The sequence below is a fragment of the Myxine glutinosa genome, chromosome 5 (genome assembly GCF_964187855.1).
Source record: "Myxine glutinosa chromosome 5, kmMyxGlut1.1, whole genome shotgun sequence".
Taxonomy (NCBI): Eukaryota; Metazoa; Chordata; class Myxini; order Myxiniformes; family Myxinidae; genus Myxine; species Myxine glutinosa.
The window spans coordinates 4,515,946-4,532,121 of record NC_136265.1 but is presented as its reverse complement, the minus strand read 5'-3'; the positions used below and the strand labels follow the sequence as shown (position 1 = coordinate 4,532,121).

Here is a 16,176-nt window from a genome sequence, read left to right as displayed (position 1 = left end):
GCTTGGAGTTTTGGTGAACCGCCTCGTTTCGTTTCACCACACCCATATCATGACCCCACGTCCCCCCCTCCCCTAGTTCCCACATCATGACCCTGAAGGAGCTGGGCCCCCCCTCCCCTAGTTCCCACATCATGACCCTGAAGGAGCTGGGGCTCCCACGTCGATCGGAAGAATGGACGCGACAAAAAAGCTGGAATTCATCCGAGTTGCTTTAATCAAACCAAACACTCAGGCACTCTGAAAAGCCCGTTTATCGGGCAGCAATATATATACATATTATCCCGGAGCGTTTGCCCAGGAAAGGCGAGAGGAGGCGTGGCCCAGCGTCCTGGCTGCGGCCTGGCAAGTTGAGGGCGAGCCTGCCCGGGCGTCCTGGACGAGCCCGGCATGGTGATCGCTCCGCGTCCTTGATAGGTGCAAGGCGATTGTGAAACCCAGCGGTAGCCGCTACAACCCCACGTCCCCCCCTCCCCTAGTTCCCCCCTCCCCTAGTTCCCACATCATGACCCCACGTCCCCCCTCCCCTAGTTCCCACATCATGACCCCACGTCCACCCCTCCGGCTCCACCTCGTCCGTCTGTTATGTTCGTTGATATTACGCCATGTCAGTAAAGTTAGCGGCAATGTTTTTGTTTTATACCTTTACGTTTTCCCATTTTAACATCCATTATATTCACAAACATGTCATACGATTATATTTGTTGTTTCGTTGTAACTTAAATTTCATTGAACATGTGAAAAGTAATTTACGTGAAGAGAGAAAGGAAGTGCGAGTTTAAGAGTAAGAGGAGACATTGTGTTCGCGCCATGGAGGAAGAAGTGGAATTCTGCTCCATCACAGGTCTGGCTTTGGCTTGTACGTCCATCATGTCCCACTCTCCCACTATCCCACTGTCCCCCCATCCCACTGTCCCCCCATCCCACTGTCCACCCATCCCACTGTCCCCCCATCCCACTGTCCCCCCGGCCCCCCCGTACCGCTCGCTGTCCCCCCCGTGCCGCTCGCTGTACCCCCCCGTGCCGCTCGCTGCCCCCCCCCGTGCCGCTCGCTGTCCCCCCCGTGCCGCTCGCTGTCCCCCCCGTGCCGCTCGCTGCCCCCCCCCCGTGCCGCTCGCTGTCCCCCCCCCCGTGCCGCTCGCTGTCCCCCACGTGTCCCGCTGCCCCCCCCTTCCCACGCGCCGCTGTCTGCTCGCGGCCCACTGTCCCCCCCCCCTTCCCCATGCCCCGCTGTCCCCCCCAGGTGCCCCGCTGTGCCCCCCCGCTGTGCCCCCCCCGCGTCCCGCTGTCCCCCCCCCGCGTCCCGCTGTCCCCCCCCCGCGTCCCGCTGTCCCCCCCCCGCGTCCCGCTGTCCCCCCGCGTCCCGCTGTCCCCCCCCCCGCGTCCCGCTGTCCCCCCCCCGCGTCCCGCTGTCCCCCCCCCGCGTCCCGCTGTCCCCCCCCCCGCGTCCCGCTGCCCCCCCCGCGTCCCGCTGTCCCCCCCCCGCGTCCCGCTGTCCCCCCCGCGTCCCGCTGTCCCCCCCGCGTCCCGCTGCCCCCCCCGCGTCCCGCTGTCCCCCCGCGTCCCGCTGTCCCCCCCGCGTCCCGCTGTCCCCCCCGCGTCCCGCTGTCCCCCCGCGTCCCGCTGTCCCCCCCGCGTCCCGCTGTCCCCCCCGCGTCCCGCTGTCCCCCCCGCGTCCCGCTGTCCCCCCCGCGTCCCGTTGTCCCCCCCGCGTCCCGTTGTCCCCCCCGCGTCGCGCTGTCCCCCCCCCGCGTCCCGCTGTCCGCCCCCCGCGTCCCGCTGTCCCCCCCCCCCCGCGTCCCGCTGCCCCCCCCCACGTCCCGCTGTCCCCCCCCCCGCGTCCCGCTGCCCCCCCGCGTCCCGCTGCCCCCCGCGTCCCGCTGCCCCCCGCGTCCCGCTGCCCCCCCCCGCGTCCCGCTGCCCCCCCCGCGTCCCGCTGTCCGTCCCGCTGTTCCCCCCCGCGTCCCGCTGTTCCCCCCCGCGTCCCGCTGTTCCCCCCCGCGTCCCGCTGTCCCCCCCCGCGTCCCGCTGTCCCCCCCCGCGTCCCGCTGTCCCCCCCCCGCGTCCCGCTGTCCCCCCCCGCGTCCCGCTGTCCCCCCCCGCGTCCCGCTGTCCCCCCCCGCGTCCCGGTGTCCCCCCCCGCTCCCGCTGTCGCCCCCGCCCCCCCGCGTCCCGCTGTCGCCCCCCCCGCGTCCCGCTGTCGTCCCCCCCGCGTCCCGCTGTCGTCCCCCCCGCGTCCCGCTGTCGTCCCCCCCGCGTCCCGCTGTCGTCCCCCCGCGTCCCGCTGTCGTCCCCCCCGCGTCCCGCTGTCGTCCCCCCCCGCGTCCCGCTGTCGTCCCCCCCGCGTCCCGCTGTCGTCCCCCCGCGTCCCGCTGTCGTCCCCCCCGCGTCCCGCTGTCGTCCCCCCCCCGCGTCCCGCTGTCGTCCCCCCCGCGTCCGCTGTCGTCCCCCCCGCGTCCCGCTGTCGTCCCCCCCACGTCCCGCTGTCGTCCCCCCCGCGTCCCGCTGTCGTCCCCCCGCGTCCCGCTGTCGTCCCCCCGCGTCCCGCTGTCGTCCCCCCGCGTCCCGCTGTCGTCCCCCCGTGTCCCGCTGTCCCCCCCCCGCGTCCCGCTGCCCCCCCGCGTCCCGCTGCCCCCCCGCGTCCCGCTGCCCCCCGCGTCCCGCTGCCCCCGCGTCCCGCTGCCCCCCCCGCGGCCCGCTGCCCCCCCGCGGCCCGCTGCCCCCCCCGCGGCCCGCTGCCCCCGCGTCCCGCGGTCCGCTGCCCCCGCGTCCCGCGGTCCGCTGCCCCCGCGTCCCGCGGTCCCCCCCCCCCCGCGTCCCGCTGTCCCCCCCCGCGTCCCGCTGCCCCCCGCGTCCCGCTGCCCCCGCGTCCCGCGGTCCCCCCCCCGCGTCCCGCTGTCCCCCCCACGTCCCGCTGTCCCCCCCCGCGTCCCGCTGCCCCCCCCGCGTCCCGCTGTCCCCCCCCCGCGTCCCGCTGCCCCCCCCGCGTCCCGCTGTCCGTCCCGCTCCCCCCCCCCCCGCGTCCCGCTGTTCCCCCCCGTGTCCCGCTGTCCCCCCCCGCGTCCCGGTGTCCCCCCCCGCGTCCCGCTGTCGCCCCCCCGCCCCCCCCGCGTCCCGCTGTCGCCCCCCGCCCCCCGCGTCCCGCTGTCGCCCCCGCCCCCCCGGTCCCGCTGTCGCCCCCCCGCGTCCCGCTGTCGTCCCCCGCGTCCCGCTGTCGTCCCCCCTGCGTCCCGCTGTCGTCCCCCCCGCGTCCCGCTGTCGTCCCCCGCGTCCCGCTGTCGTCCCCCCGCGTCCCGCTGTCGTCCCCCCCGCGTCCCGCTGTCGTCCCCCCGCGTCCCGCTGTCGTCCCCCCGCGTCCCGCTGTCGTCCCCCTCGTGTCCCGCTGTCGTCCCCCCGCGTCCCGCTGTCGTCCCCCCGCGTCCCGCTGTCGTCCCCCCGCGTCCCGCTGTCGTCCCCCCGCGTCCCGCTGTCGTCCCCAGTGTCCCGCTGTCGTCCCCCCGCGTCCCGCTGTCGTCCCCCCGCGTCCCGCTGTCATCCCCCCCGCGTCCCGCTGTCGTCCCCCCCGCGTCCCGCTGTCGTCCCCCCCGCGTCCCGCTGTCGTCCCCCCCGCGTCCCGCTGTCGTCCCCCCCGCGTCCCGCTGTCGTCCCCCCCGCGTCCCGCTGTCGTCCCCCCCGCGTCCCGCTGTCGTCCCCCCCCGCGTCCCGCTGTCGTCCCCCCCGCGTCCCGCTGTCGTCCCCCCCGCGTCCCGCTGTCGTCCCCCCCGCGTCCCGCTGTCGTCCCCCCCGCGTCCCGCTGTCGTCCCCCCCGCGTCCCGCTGTCGTCCCCCCCCGCGTCCCGCTGTCCCCCCCCCCGCGTCCCGCTGCCGTCCCCCCCCGCGTCCCGCTGTCGTCCCCCCCGCGTCCCGCTGTCGTCCCCCCCGCGTCCCGCTGTCGTCCCCCCCGCGTCCCGCTGTCGTCCCCCCCGCGTCCCGCTGTCGTCCCCCCCGCGTCCCGCTGTCGTCCCCCCCGCGTCCCGCTGTCGTCCCCCCCGCGTCCCGCTGTCGCCCCCCCGCGTCCCGCTGTCGTCCCCCCGCGTCCCGCTGCCGCCCCCCCGCGTCCCGCTGCCCCCCCCGCGTCCCGCTGCCCCCCGCGTCCTGCTGCCCCCCCGCGTCCCGCTGCCCCCCGCGTCCCGCTGCCCCCGCGTCCCGCTGCCCCCCGCGTCCCGCTGCCCCCCCCCGCGGCCCGCTGCCCCCCCCGCGGCCCGCTGCCCCCGTGTGCCGCGGCCCCCCCCCGCGTCCCGCTGTCCCCCCCCGCGTCCCGCTGCCCCCCGCGTCCCGCTGCCCCCGCGTCCCGCTGCCCCCCGCGTCCCGCTGCACCCCGCGTCCCGCTGCCCCCCCCCCCCCGCGGCCCGCTGCCCCCCCCGCGGCCCGCTGCCCCCGCGTCCCGCTGTCCCCCCCCCCGCGTCCCGCTGTCCCCCCCCACGTCCCGCTGCCCCCCCCGCGTCCCGCTGTCCCCCCCCCCGCGTCCCGCTGTCCCCCCCCCGCGTCCCGCTGTCCCCCCCCCGCGTCCCGCTGTCCGTCCCGCTCCCCCCCCCCGCGTCCCGCCGTCCCCCCCCGCGTCCCGCTGCCCCCGCGTCCCGCGGTCCCCCCCCCCGCGTCCCGCTGTCCCCCCCCACGTCCCGCTGCCCCCCCGCGTCCCGCTGTCCCCCCCCGCGTCCCGCTGTCCCCCCCCGCGTCCCGCTGTCCCCCCCCCCGCGTCCCGCTGTCCCCGCCCCGCGTCCCGCTGTCCGTCCCGCTGTCCCCCCCCGCGTCCCGCTGTCCCCCCCCGCGTCCCGCTGTCCCCCCCCGCGTCCCGCTGTTCCCCCCCGCGTCCCGCTGTCCCCCCCCGCGTCCCGGTGTCCCCCCCCCGCGTCCCGCTGTCGCCCCCCGCCCCCCACGTCCCGCTGTCGCCCCCCGCCCCCCCGCGTCCCGCTGTCGCCCCCGCCCCCCCACGTCCCGCTGTCGGCCCCCCGCGTCCCGCTGTCGTCCCCCCCGCGCCCCGCTGTCGTCCCCCCCGCGTCCCGCTGTCGTCCCCCCCGCGTCCCGCTGTCGTCCCCCCGCGTCCCGCTGTCGTCCCCCCGCGTCCCGCTGTCGTCCCCCCCGCGTCCCGCTGTCGTCCCCCCGCGTCCCGCTGTCGTCCCCCCGCGTCCCGCTGTCGTCCCCCCCGCGTCCCGCTGTCGTCCCCCCGCGTCCCGCTGTCGTCCCCCCGCGTCCCGCTGTCGTCCCCCCGCGTCCCGCTGTCGTCCCCCCGCGTCCCGCTGTCGTCCCCCCGCGTCCCGCTGTCGTCCCCCCGCGTCCCGCTGTCGTCCCCCCGCGTCCCGCTGTCGTCCCCCCGCGTCCCGCTGTCGTCCCCCCCGCGTCCCGCTGTCGTCCCCCAGTGTCCCGCTGTCGTCCCCCCCGCGTCCCGCTGTCGTCCCCCAGTGTCCCGCTGTCGTCCCCCCGCGTCCTGCTGTCGTCCCCCCGCGTCCCGCTGTCGTCCCCCCGCGTCCCGCTGTCGTCCCCCACGTGTCCCGCTGCCCCCCCCCTTCCCACGCTCCGCTGTCTGCTCGCGGCCCACTTCCCCCCCCCCTTCCCCATGCCCCGCGCGCTGTCCCCCCCCCCCCCGCGGCCTGCTGTCCCCCCCCCGCGTCCCGCTGTCCCCCCCGCGTCCCGCTGTCCCCCCCGCGTCCCGCTGTCCCCCCCGCGTCCCGCTGTCCCCCCCCCCGCGTCCCGCTGTCCCCCCCCCTGCGTCCCGCTGTCCCCCCGCTGGCCCCCCCGCTGTCGTCCCGCTGTCCCCTCCCCGCTGTCGTCCCGCTGTCCCCCCCGCGTCCCGCTGTCCCCCCCGCGTCCCGCTGTCCCCCCCGCGTCCCGCTGCCCCCCCGCGTCCCGCTGCCCCCCGCGTCCCGCTGCCCCCGCGTCCCGCTGTCCCCCGCGTCCCGCTGCCCCCCGCGTCCCGCAGCCCCCGCGTCCCGCTGCCCCCCGCGTCCCGCTGCCCCCCGCGTCCCGCTGCCCCCCGCGTCCCGCTGCCCCCCGCGTCCCGCTGCCCCCCGCGTCCCGCTGCCCCCCGCGTCCCGCTGCCCCCCCGCGCCCCGCTGCCCCCCGCGTCCCGCTGTCATCCCCCCCGCGTCCCGCTGTCGTCCCCCCGCGTCCCGCTGTCGCCCCCCCGCGTCCCGCTGTCGTCCCCCCGCGTCCCGCTGTCGTCCCCCCCGCGTCCCGCTGTCGTCCCCCCGCCCCCCGCGTCCCACTGTCGTCCCCCCCGCGTCCCGCTGTCGTCCCCCCGCGTCCCGCTGTCGTCCCCCCCGCGTCCCGCTGTCGTCCCCCCCGCGTCCCGCTGTCGTCCCCCCGCGTCCGCTGTCGTCCCCCCGCGTCCCGCTGTCGTCCCCCCGCGTCCCGCTGTCGTCCCCCCGCGTCCCGCTGTCGTCCCCCCGCGTCCCGCTGTCGTCCCCCCGCGTCCCGCTGTCGTCCCCCCGCGTCCCGCTGTCGTCCCCCCCGCGTCCCGCTGTCGTCCCCCCCGCGTCCCGCTGTCGTCCCCCCGCGTCCCGCGGTCGTCCCCCGCGTCCCGCTGTCGTCCCCCCGCGTCCCGCTGTCGTCCCCCCGCGTCCGCTGTCGTCCCCCCGCGTCCCGCTGTCGTCCCCCCGCGTCCCGCTGTCGCCCCCCGCGTCCCGCTGTCGTCCCCCCGCGTCCCGCTGTCGTCCCCCCGCGTCCCGCTGTCGTCCCCCCGCGTCCCGCTGTCGTCCCCCCGCGTCCCGCTGTCGTCCCCCCGCGTCCCGCTGTCCCCCCCCCCCCCCCGCTGTCCCGCCCCGCTGTCGTCGTCCCCGCTGTCCCGTCCCGCTGTCCCCTCCCCCCCCGCTGTCCCGTCCGCTGTCCCCCCCCCCGCTGTCCCGTCCCGCTGTCCCCCCCCCCCCGCTGTCCCGTCCCGCTGTCCCCCCCCCCCCGCTGTCCCGTCCCGCTGTCCCGTCCCGCTGTCGTCCCCCCGCTGTCCCGTCCCGCTGTCGTCCCCCCCGCTGTCCGTCCCGCTGTCCCGTCCCCCCGCTGTCGCCCCCCCCGCTGTCCCGTCCCGCTGTCGTCCCCCCCGCTGTCCCGTCCCGCTGTCGTCCCCCCGCTGTCCCGTCCCGCTGTCGCCCCCCCCCGCTGTCCCGTCCCGCTGTCGCCCCCCCCCCCCGCTGTCCCGTCCGCTGTCGCCCCCCCCGCTGTCCCGTCCCGCTGTCGTCTCCCCCGCTGTCCCGTCCCGCTGTCCCCCCCGCTGTCCCGTCCCGCTGTCCCCCCGCTGTCCCGTCCCGCTGTCCCCCCCGCTGTCCCCCCCGCTGTCCCCCCCGCTGTCCCCCCCGCTGTCCCGTCCCGCTGTCCCCCCCGCTGTCCCGTCCCGCTGTCCCGCCCCGCGTCCCGCTGTCCCCCCCCGCGTCCCGCTGTCCCCCCCCCCGCGTCCCGCTGTCCCCGTCCCGCTGTCCCCCCCCCGCGTCCCGCTGTCCCCCCCGCGTCCCCCTGTCCCCCCCCCCCCGCGTCCCGCTGTCCCCCCCCCGCGTCCCGCTGTCCCCCCCCGCGTCCCCCTGTCCCCCCCCCGCGTCCCGCTGTCCCCCCCCCGCGTCCCGCTGTCCCCCCCCCGCGTCCCGCTGTCCCCCCCCCGCGTCCCGCTGTCCCCCCCCGCGTCCCCCTGTCCCCCCCCCCGCGTCCCGCTGTCCCCCCCCCGCGTCCCGCTGTCCCCCCCCGCGTCCCCCTGTCCCCCCCCCCGCGTCCCGCTGTCCCCCCCCCGCGTCCCGCTGTCCCCCCCCCGCGTCCCGCTGTCCCCCCCCCGCGTCCCGCTGTCCGTCCCGCTGTCCCCCCCCGCGTCCCGCTGTCCCCCCCCGCGTCCCGCTGTCCCCCCCCGCGTCCCGCTGTTCCCCCCCGCGTCCCGCTGTCCCCCCCCGCGTCCCGGTGTCCCCCCCCGCGTCCCGCTGTCGCCCCCCGCCCCCCACGTCCCGCTGTCGCCCCCCGCCCCCCCGCGTCCCGCTGTCGCCCCCGCCCCCCCGCGTCCCGCTGTCGGCCCCCCGCGTCCCGCTGTCGTCCCCCCCGCGCCCCGCTGTCGTCCCCCCCGCGTCCCGCTGTCGTCCCCCCCGCGTCCCGCTGTCGTCCCCCCGCGTCCCGCTGTCGTCCCCCCGCGTCCCGCTGTCGTCCCCCCCGCGTCCCCCTGTCCCCCCCCCCGCGTCCCGCTGTCCCCGCGTCCCGCTGTCCCCCCCCCCCCGCGTCCCGCTGTCCCCGCGTCCCGCTGTCCCCCCCCGCGTCCCGCGTCCCCCCCGCGTCCCGCTGCCCCCCCCCCGCCGCGTCCCGCTGTCCCCCCCACCCCCCACGTCCCGCTGCCCCCCCACCCCCGCGTCCCGCTGCCCCCCGCGTCCCGCTGCCCCCCCGCGTCCCGCTGTCCCCCCTCCCCCGCGTCCCGCTGTCCCCCCTCCCCCACGTCCCGCTGTCCCCCCCACCCCCCTCCCCGCGTCCCGCTGTCCCCCGCGTCCAGCTGTCCCCCCCCCCCCCTTCCCCGCGCCCCGATGCCCCACCCCCCGGTGTCCTGCTGTCCTCCCCCCGGTGTCCTGCTGTCCTCCCCCCGGTGTCCTGCTGTCCTCCCCCCGGTGTCCTGCTGTCCTCCCCCCGGTGTCCTGCTGTCCTCCCCCCGGTGTGCTGCTGTCCCCCCCGCTTCCCGCTGTCCCCCCCCCCCCCCGGGTACCGCTGTCCCCCCCCTGGGTACCGCTGTGCCCCCCCCCGTGTCCCGCTTTGTCCTCGGCGTCCCGGTTTGTCCCCTCCCGCATCCCACTTTGTCCCCCCCCCACCCGCATCCCGTTTTGTCCTCCCCCGCATCCCGCTTTGTCCCCTGCGTCCCGCTGTCCCTCCCGCGTCCCGCTTTGTCCCCTGCGTCCCACTGTCCTCCCTGCGTCCCACTGTCCTCCCTTCGTCCCACTGTCCTCCCTGCGTCCCACTGTCCTCCCTGCGTCCCACTGTCCTCCCTGCGTCCCACTGTCCTCCCTGCGTCCCACTGTCCTCCCTGCGGCCCACTGTCCTCCCCGCGTCCCTCTGCCCCCGCGCGCCTCATGTCCCCACGCCCTCCCAACATCGTCTTCTCCATCCTAACATCATCTTCCCTCTTCCCAATGTCACTGCACACCCTTCCACTTTTTCCTCGGCCGTTGGGCTCGTGTCAAGTTCCACGGCGTTACGCGCGCTGCTTGTGAGCAAGGAGGAAGCGGACAAGCGGTAACATATAAACGTTTTTATTGTAAGAGCACACTGTAACACTGCCCTGCTCCGGGCTGGTCGCCCGGTGTATATCATGAGGCCACGCCTACCCCTCGGGCGTGGCCACCGCCCACTTGGTGCGTGGAATGATGTCACCACGCCAGTGGGCTTTTGTGTCCGCCACAGTCTTCTCCATCCTAACATCATCTTCCCTCTTCCCAATGTCACTGCACACCCTTCCACTTTTTCCACATGTCCTCCCCCCAGCCCCCCCTACTCACCTCCCGTTCCTATGTCTCCTCCCCCACCCCTGTTGAACACGTTTCCACCTCTTCTTTTAGAGTCCTTTTCTTCTTGCCTTTAAATGTCGCTTGTTTGTCATTAACTTGTATATATTTAGCTCCTCATTGCTGCAACAATGTCATCGCAGGGGTGACTCGTACTGAGGCAAGCCATTTCTTGTCCGCCTGTTCCAACCACCTCCCTTCTGCGCTCTCGCTGTTCTTTGATGGTGAGAATGGAAGGAAAGGTGGTGATGGTGGTGGTGGTGGTGGTGGTGGTGGTGGTGGCGGTGGTGGTGGTGGTGGAGGTGGAAGAGATACCAGGAAAAGTGCACAGGAAGGAGTGGTGGCTTGTAATGCGGATGCACAAGATGCAGAGAAGTGAGACGTAAATCTACTGTGCTCTTAAACAATCATCGCACATCGTAGTACCCTGTAGTCCCTCAAAGTACCTCAACCATGGTAGTACCTCATAGTCCCTCATAGTACCACAACTATGGTAGTACCTCATAGTCCCTCATAGTACCACAACTATGGTCGTACCTCATAGTCCCTCATAGTACCTCAACCATGGTAGTACCTCATAGTCCCTCAAAGTACCTCAACTATGGTAGTACCTCATAGTACCTCAACCATGGTAGTACCTCATAGTCCCTCATAGTACCACAACTATGGTTGTACCTCATAGTCCCTCATAGTACCTCAACCATGGTCGTACCTCGTAGTCCCTCATAGTACCATAACTATGGTAGTACCTCATAGTCCCTCATAGTACCACAACTATGGTAGTACCTCATAGTACCTCTTAGTCCCTCATAGTACCACAACTATGGTAGTACCTCATAGTCCCTCACAGTACTTCAACCATGGTCGTACCTCATTGTCCCTCATAGTACCACAACTATGGTAGTACCTCATAGTACCTCAACCATGGTCGTACCTCATAGTACCACAACTATGGCAGCACCTCATAGTCCCTCATAGTACCACAACCATGGTAGTACCTCATAGTACCACAACCATGGCAGTACCTCATAGTTCCTCATTGTACCACAACCATTGTAGTACCTCATAGTCCCTCATCGTACCACAACCATGGTAGTACCTCATAGTCCTCATCATACCTCAACCATGGTAGTACCTCATAGGTCTCATCATACCTCAACCATCGTAGTACCTCATAGTCCCTCATAGTCCCTCAACCATGGTAGTACGTCAAAGTCCGTCATCGTCCCTCAACCATGGTAGTACCTCATAGTCCCTCATTGTACCTCAACCATTGTAGTACCTCATAGTCCCGCATTGCACCTTAACCATGGTAGTATCTCAGAGTATCTCTGGGATGTACATCCTTTACCTGGATTTGTATAAACCTACTGCAAGCTGTCCAAGTGTGGACTGTATTTGTCTTGTGTGCCATTCTGTATTACAGTGTACGAGCTCCGATACCTCAGAAACAGGAAGTGCTTGTCCCTCCCTCTTTATACCCAGGTATGTCACGATCATTTTTTTCAAAATTCCAATATATTTTGTTCCAGTTTGTCTTATTCTGGTCCCGCACCCCTCCCCACCATCACCTGTACTAATTTACTGGATGTGCTCTCTGACTCTACTCCTCTCCTTTGATGTTTAATTTATCTCTACTTAAAGTCATTAACTTTTAAAAGATCCTTCCCTGAAATTATTTTCCAGGAAATAAAAAAAACATTTTGACTTGCATTACTTTCGTTTTCATTTTCCCTTTTCCCACAGTTCCCAAGCGGCGCAAAATCTCTCATTCAGTGTTTGATGGATTTCGTGATTTTCAATCTGAATCGGGTATTTTACTTTCGATGTTGCACACAAACACCCCTCCCCTCTCCCATCCTCCACTTGTTTGCCACTCCTCCCTCCTCAATGTATATATGAATATATACATGCTAAACACACACTCACACAAACATACACACTCACACACACGCCTGAGAAAGATGGGGGCTAGTGGAGGTGATGTATGCGCGCGCGCGCGCACACACACGCACACACACACACACACACACACACACACACACACACACACACACACACACACAAACACAAACAAACAAATGAAAAATCGGTCAGACACTGAGGACTTGCCGGGATGTTCTTTTTTTTTATCGGCCATGTTGGACAAATATGGCGGCCAACCACGTGACCGATGACGTCATCATTATTTGTTTTCTAAACTAATTTATTTCTAGATTATGCTCAAGAAATTTAATCTTGATCGGATGAAGTTTTGTACTTGTCGAATTATGACGTCGTAATGTAGGCACCTATGACATCATCATTAGCATTATTTTCCCCATGGAGAGTTCTTCACAATGAGGCATGTCTCAACCTTTTCTATTCAGCACTTTCTGAGATAGAGGTGCAAAGTTTTTCGGTTTTTCCAAGATGGCGGCCGAACCACGTGACCAATGACGTCATCATTATTTGTTTTCTAAACTAATTTATTCCTACATTATGCTCAAGAAATTGCATCTTGATTGGATGAAGTTTTGTACTTGTCGAATTATCAAATTATGACGTCATAATGGAGGCGTTGGGCCGAGAGAGTTAGAAATTGGGCACAGTCTATTCCAGGGCAAGACAAATATGTGTGTGAAGTTTGGCGATTCTACGTGCAACGGTGTAGACGTAGTGCTGCGCACAGACAGACAGGCAGACACAGGCAGACAAACCAACCAATCAACATACTTGTCGGAATCAAGTAACAAACAGACAAACCAACCAACCAATCTTTTGGAATCTTTTCCAGCAAGTAACAAACACATACACACACGCACGGGTGGTGATTTGCATGTACACATGCAGGATTATGGTTTATACACATGTTTGGCTTTGGTTTTGCTTTTGTTTTTGCTTTGGCATGTTTTGTTTTATTTTGCATGACATCATATGCTGTGTATTGTATGCACACATTATTTTTTTGCGTTATATGCACATGGTGATACATATTTTGCACATCTTGTAATGGATACACACACGTTATGCATGGCATGTTGCACAGTGGTATGTTGTGTACTAGGGTGGCCCTTATTTTTGAAAGTTTAAAATGTTAAGCTCTCACCCTCTACAACTGGTCCATTTGCCCTACGAACAAACCAGGCCAAATGTCAGCTAAATTCATAAATATCTAGAGGTAGTCCAGCACCCTTGAACATTTCCCCCTATAGGCCATGTGATTGAGGTCACGTAACACTAAGAACTGATGAATCTGCCAAAGACCGCATTCTCCCTGTGACTGATAAAGTTATCGATTTTGCAAAGAAGCAGCTTGACCTCAATCAGCCACGGGATGATTTTAAAGAACTTCTGGAACTGACCATTTTGTTTCTTGGAGGAGTTCCTGCTCGTGGCATTCATTTCCGTGCTCCTGGTGCGATTCACCATGCAAGATGGATGTCGAAGGCCATCTACAGTCTCAAAATCTGGCTTTTACACCAGCAGTTCAAGCTGACGGCACGAGAGAGGAATGGCCGACGAGAAATTTGTCTGTTTGTTTCCGAAGTGCATTTGCAAGCCTGGATGAAAGCTCCAAGTGCAGCTGAAGCTCCAATGAATGATCTGCTGCTGATGAAGACCTTGATCTCTTACAAGACTGCAAGTCGTGCAATCTCAACAGCCACCAGTGAGAAGTTGAGGAACCATCTGTGGTACTTTTCAGAAGAGCTGGTGGGATTGGCCTTCTTCGACAAACAAGTGCCTATCGCTACTAAACAACTGATGGTGGAAGCACTGAAAGGCGAGCGTCCATTAGATGAAGAACCATCAAAGATGCCACGGCCTGACATGAAAGTCTTAAGCGAGAAGGGAATTGAAGAATTTGTGTCACCACACACAAAAACATTCTTCGAAAAGTTGAAAATCTCGTCAGACTTTTTAACTGTGGATCCAAGCACATGGGGTGACCATGAAGGCTACAGAGCTGCTGTGGAACAGATCAGGGAGTTGAAGGTCGTAAATGACCATGCTGAACGAGGTGTGGCCCTCGTGAAAAGTTACAACCTCCTTACCAAGGATGAGGAGCAACTCCCATTCTTACTTCAGGTCGTGTCTGAACACCGCCGTACTTATCCCGACTGTCGGAAAGCAGCATTGGCTAAAATCAGGCAGCAATGATATGACTTATGTTGGTGAGAACCTTCCTTGACTAGAAACTAATATAATATCAGGAAATATAATAACATCAGGAATGTTAAATCGAATGAGAAATGAAAAGAACTTTAAGAAGTGTATTTGAACAGTAGTATATTTTGTTGTGTGCTCTCTATATATAAAATCTTGATTCTTGAAGGTGCCTGGACTACCTCTAAATATAAACAGACTTGTATGAAAACACTATGACTGCAGTGTTTCTATCCCAAATGGATCACATTTAGGCCATGAGAACATTCAAATTAACATTTTAAAAATTTCACACCGTTTAAGGGCCACCCTATTGTGTACGCATGTCTGTATGCCTTGTGCATGCCAGATTGCACATATATTGTATGCACACAAATGCACACACACATGGATGCATGCACGTGCTTGTATATATGTACGCACACACAAACACACATGCTGACGGAGATGGATACTTTGACACCCAGGAGATCCCCGTTCCATCTACTGAGGCCCACCCACATGTGGGAATAACACACACACACACACACACACACACACATACACATACATACACATACCTACATACCTATATACACATATATATATATATATATATATATATATATCTATATATATATATATATATATATATATATATATATATATATATATATATACACGCTGGAGGAAGAAAGAGAAGAAAAGGAAGCCGAAGAGCTTACCTGTGGTCCCGCCGGCGGTTCCCGAACCTGCGGAAAATAACTCGAACAAAACTGATTTATAAATGTACAGAAAATAACGAAAGGGTTTATTAAATGAAAAATACCGATTACAAGAAAATGCGCGCTAACTATAATCATAAACGGGACGTCCCCCACACCAGACTTGCACACAGACAAAGGATGAAAATAAACTGGAAAATAAAATAAGTGTGGGTTATCGTGCACTTAGCTCAATCGGCTGTCCTGGCACCTCGCCAAGACCCGTCGCAGGCCCCGTTCCTGCGCGGGAATCCAGACGCGGTCCCTGCCTTGGCGGGAAGTAGGCCTCAGTCCGCCTCGCTCTCACGCTGCTAGGCCTCACCGGGTGTCTCGCTCACCCCAGCCTCGTGGTGTTCCAGCGGCAAGCCGCCCTCGTCCACGCGGAGAACCGCAGTTCTTGGGCCGCGGCTGTTCCTGCTGCCTCTGCACGTCTCCCGATGGCGTCTCTGAACTCAGTCGGTCCGATCGCTTCCTGGAGCCCGTCCCCCACGCACAATCGCTCGCGAGGTCCGGAGCGTGAACAGGCACAAGAGCGTGAGGGAGAAGAAGCAAGAGGTCGTCGAGGGCAAAAGACAAGAGCAAGAGAAAATGTCTGTCAGAGAGTCTTCTCTTAACGACCGTCTCATGACATCATCTATGCCTCTCCACCAATGCCTGCAGGCTACCACTACATTGTCCAGCTATCCACCAATCAGCGCGCCGCTTTTTGCTCGCCCTTCTCTCCACCAATCAGCGCGCCGCTTCTTGCTTGCCCTTCTCTCCACCAATCAGTGAGTGCCTTCTTACTCCGCCCTGGCCAATCACGGCTCCTCGGGGCGTCTTCGGCCTGCTCGACTTCGATGTGTGCTTCGCAATGGTTTAATTAGCGGCAGCGCTCAATGTCCTGGCTTCCTGGTGGTTTTTATTGTTATTTAGTGTGGTTTAATGGCCATTTCCTACTGGTGTTTACGGTGCGGTGCCAAAAAGGATAAAGGATAGATCACTGAGGTTTGACGAATAGGGGCATATTAACATAATCCCTACAACTAGTTAACACAAGGGCCATCCTCATATGGCCACAATTATTCACTCTTACGCGACAACCGGCTCAACAAAACCGGCTACATGGTGATAGTTCTTACCCGACACCCGGAGCTTGTTAATTTATACATCCTACCTGTTCTAAGGTAATCCATACCCCACCGACATAACAATATACTGTATATGTAATATGTTCTTTATGTTCTCCTTTGACCTGCTTCTATGTTCGTGGCCACATAAAAATATTTTATATGTGCGATAAGCGAGCTTCACGGGATGTCCCACCATTCACACCATAAACATAGTTTTATGGGATATCCCACCATTCACACTGTTAACATAGCTTTGTGGCTATTTCAGCCACACCCATTGCTGACAGGTATATATAATCAAGCAAACAGCCATGCAATCTCCATAGACACACATTGGCAGTCGAATGGGCCGTACTGAAGAACTCACTGACTTTCAACGTGGCACCGTCAAAGGATGCCACCTTTCCAACAAGTCAGTTCATCAAATTTCTGCCCTACTAGAGCTGCCCCAATCAACTGTAAGTGCTGTTATTGTGAAGTGGAAACCTCTCGGAGCAACAACAGATCAGCCACGAAGTGGTAGTTCACACAAGCTCGCAGAACGGGACCGCCGAGTGCTGAAGTGCATAGCGCATAAAAAACGTCTGTCCTCAGTTGCAACACTCACTACCGAGTTCCAATCTGCCTCTGGAAGCAACGTCGGCACAACAACTGTTCTTCGGGAGCTTCATGAAATGGGTTTCCATGGCCGAGCAGC

General features: G+C 64.7%; 1 protein-coding gene across 2 annotated transcripts in view; it reads left to right on the top strand.

Annotated features, from left to right (window-relative positions):
* Nucleotides 1-306: 306 nt before the first annotated feature.
* Nucleotides 307-16,176, top strand: part of UBXN7 (UBX domain protein 7) — a 40,515-nt gene continuing 24,645 nt past the window's right edge. Inside the window, exons 1-4 of one of the 2 annotated variants that reach the window (XM_078777509.1) lie at nucleotides 307-841; nucleotides 9,622-9,853; nucleotides 10,905-10,963; nucleotides 11,225-11,290. In XM_078777509.1, the coding sequence (XP_078633635.1) occupies nucleotides 808-841; nucleotides 9,622-9,853; nucleotides 10,905-10,963; nucleotides 11,225-11,290 (391 nt within the window). In that variant the 5' untranslated portion in view covers nucleotides 307-807. Of the gene's footprint in view, nucleotides 842-9,348; nucleotides 9,854-10,904; nucleotides 10,964-11,224; nucleotides 11,291-16,176 lie in introns of those variants that run through there. The other variant, XM_078777508.1, reaches the window with a different exon arrangement.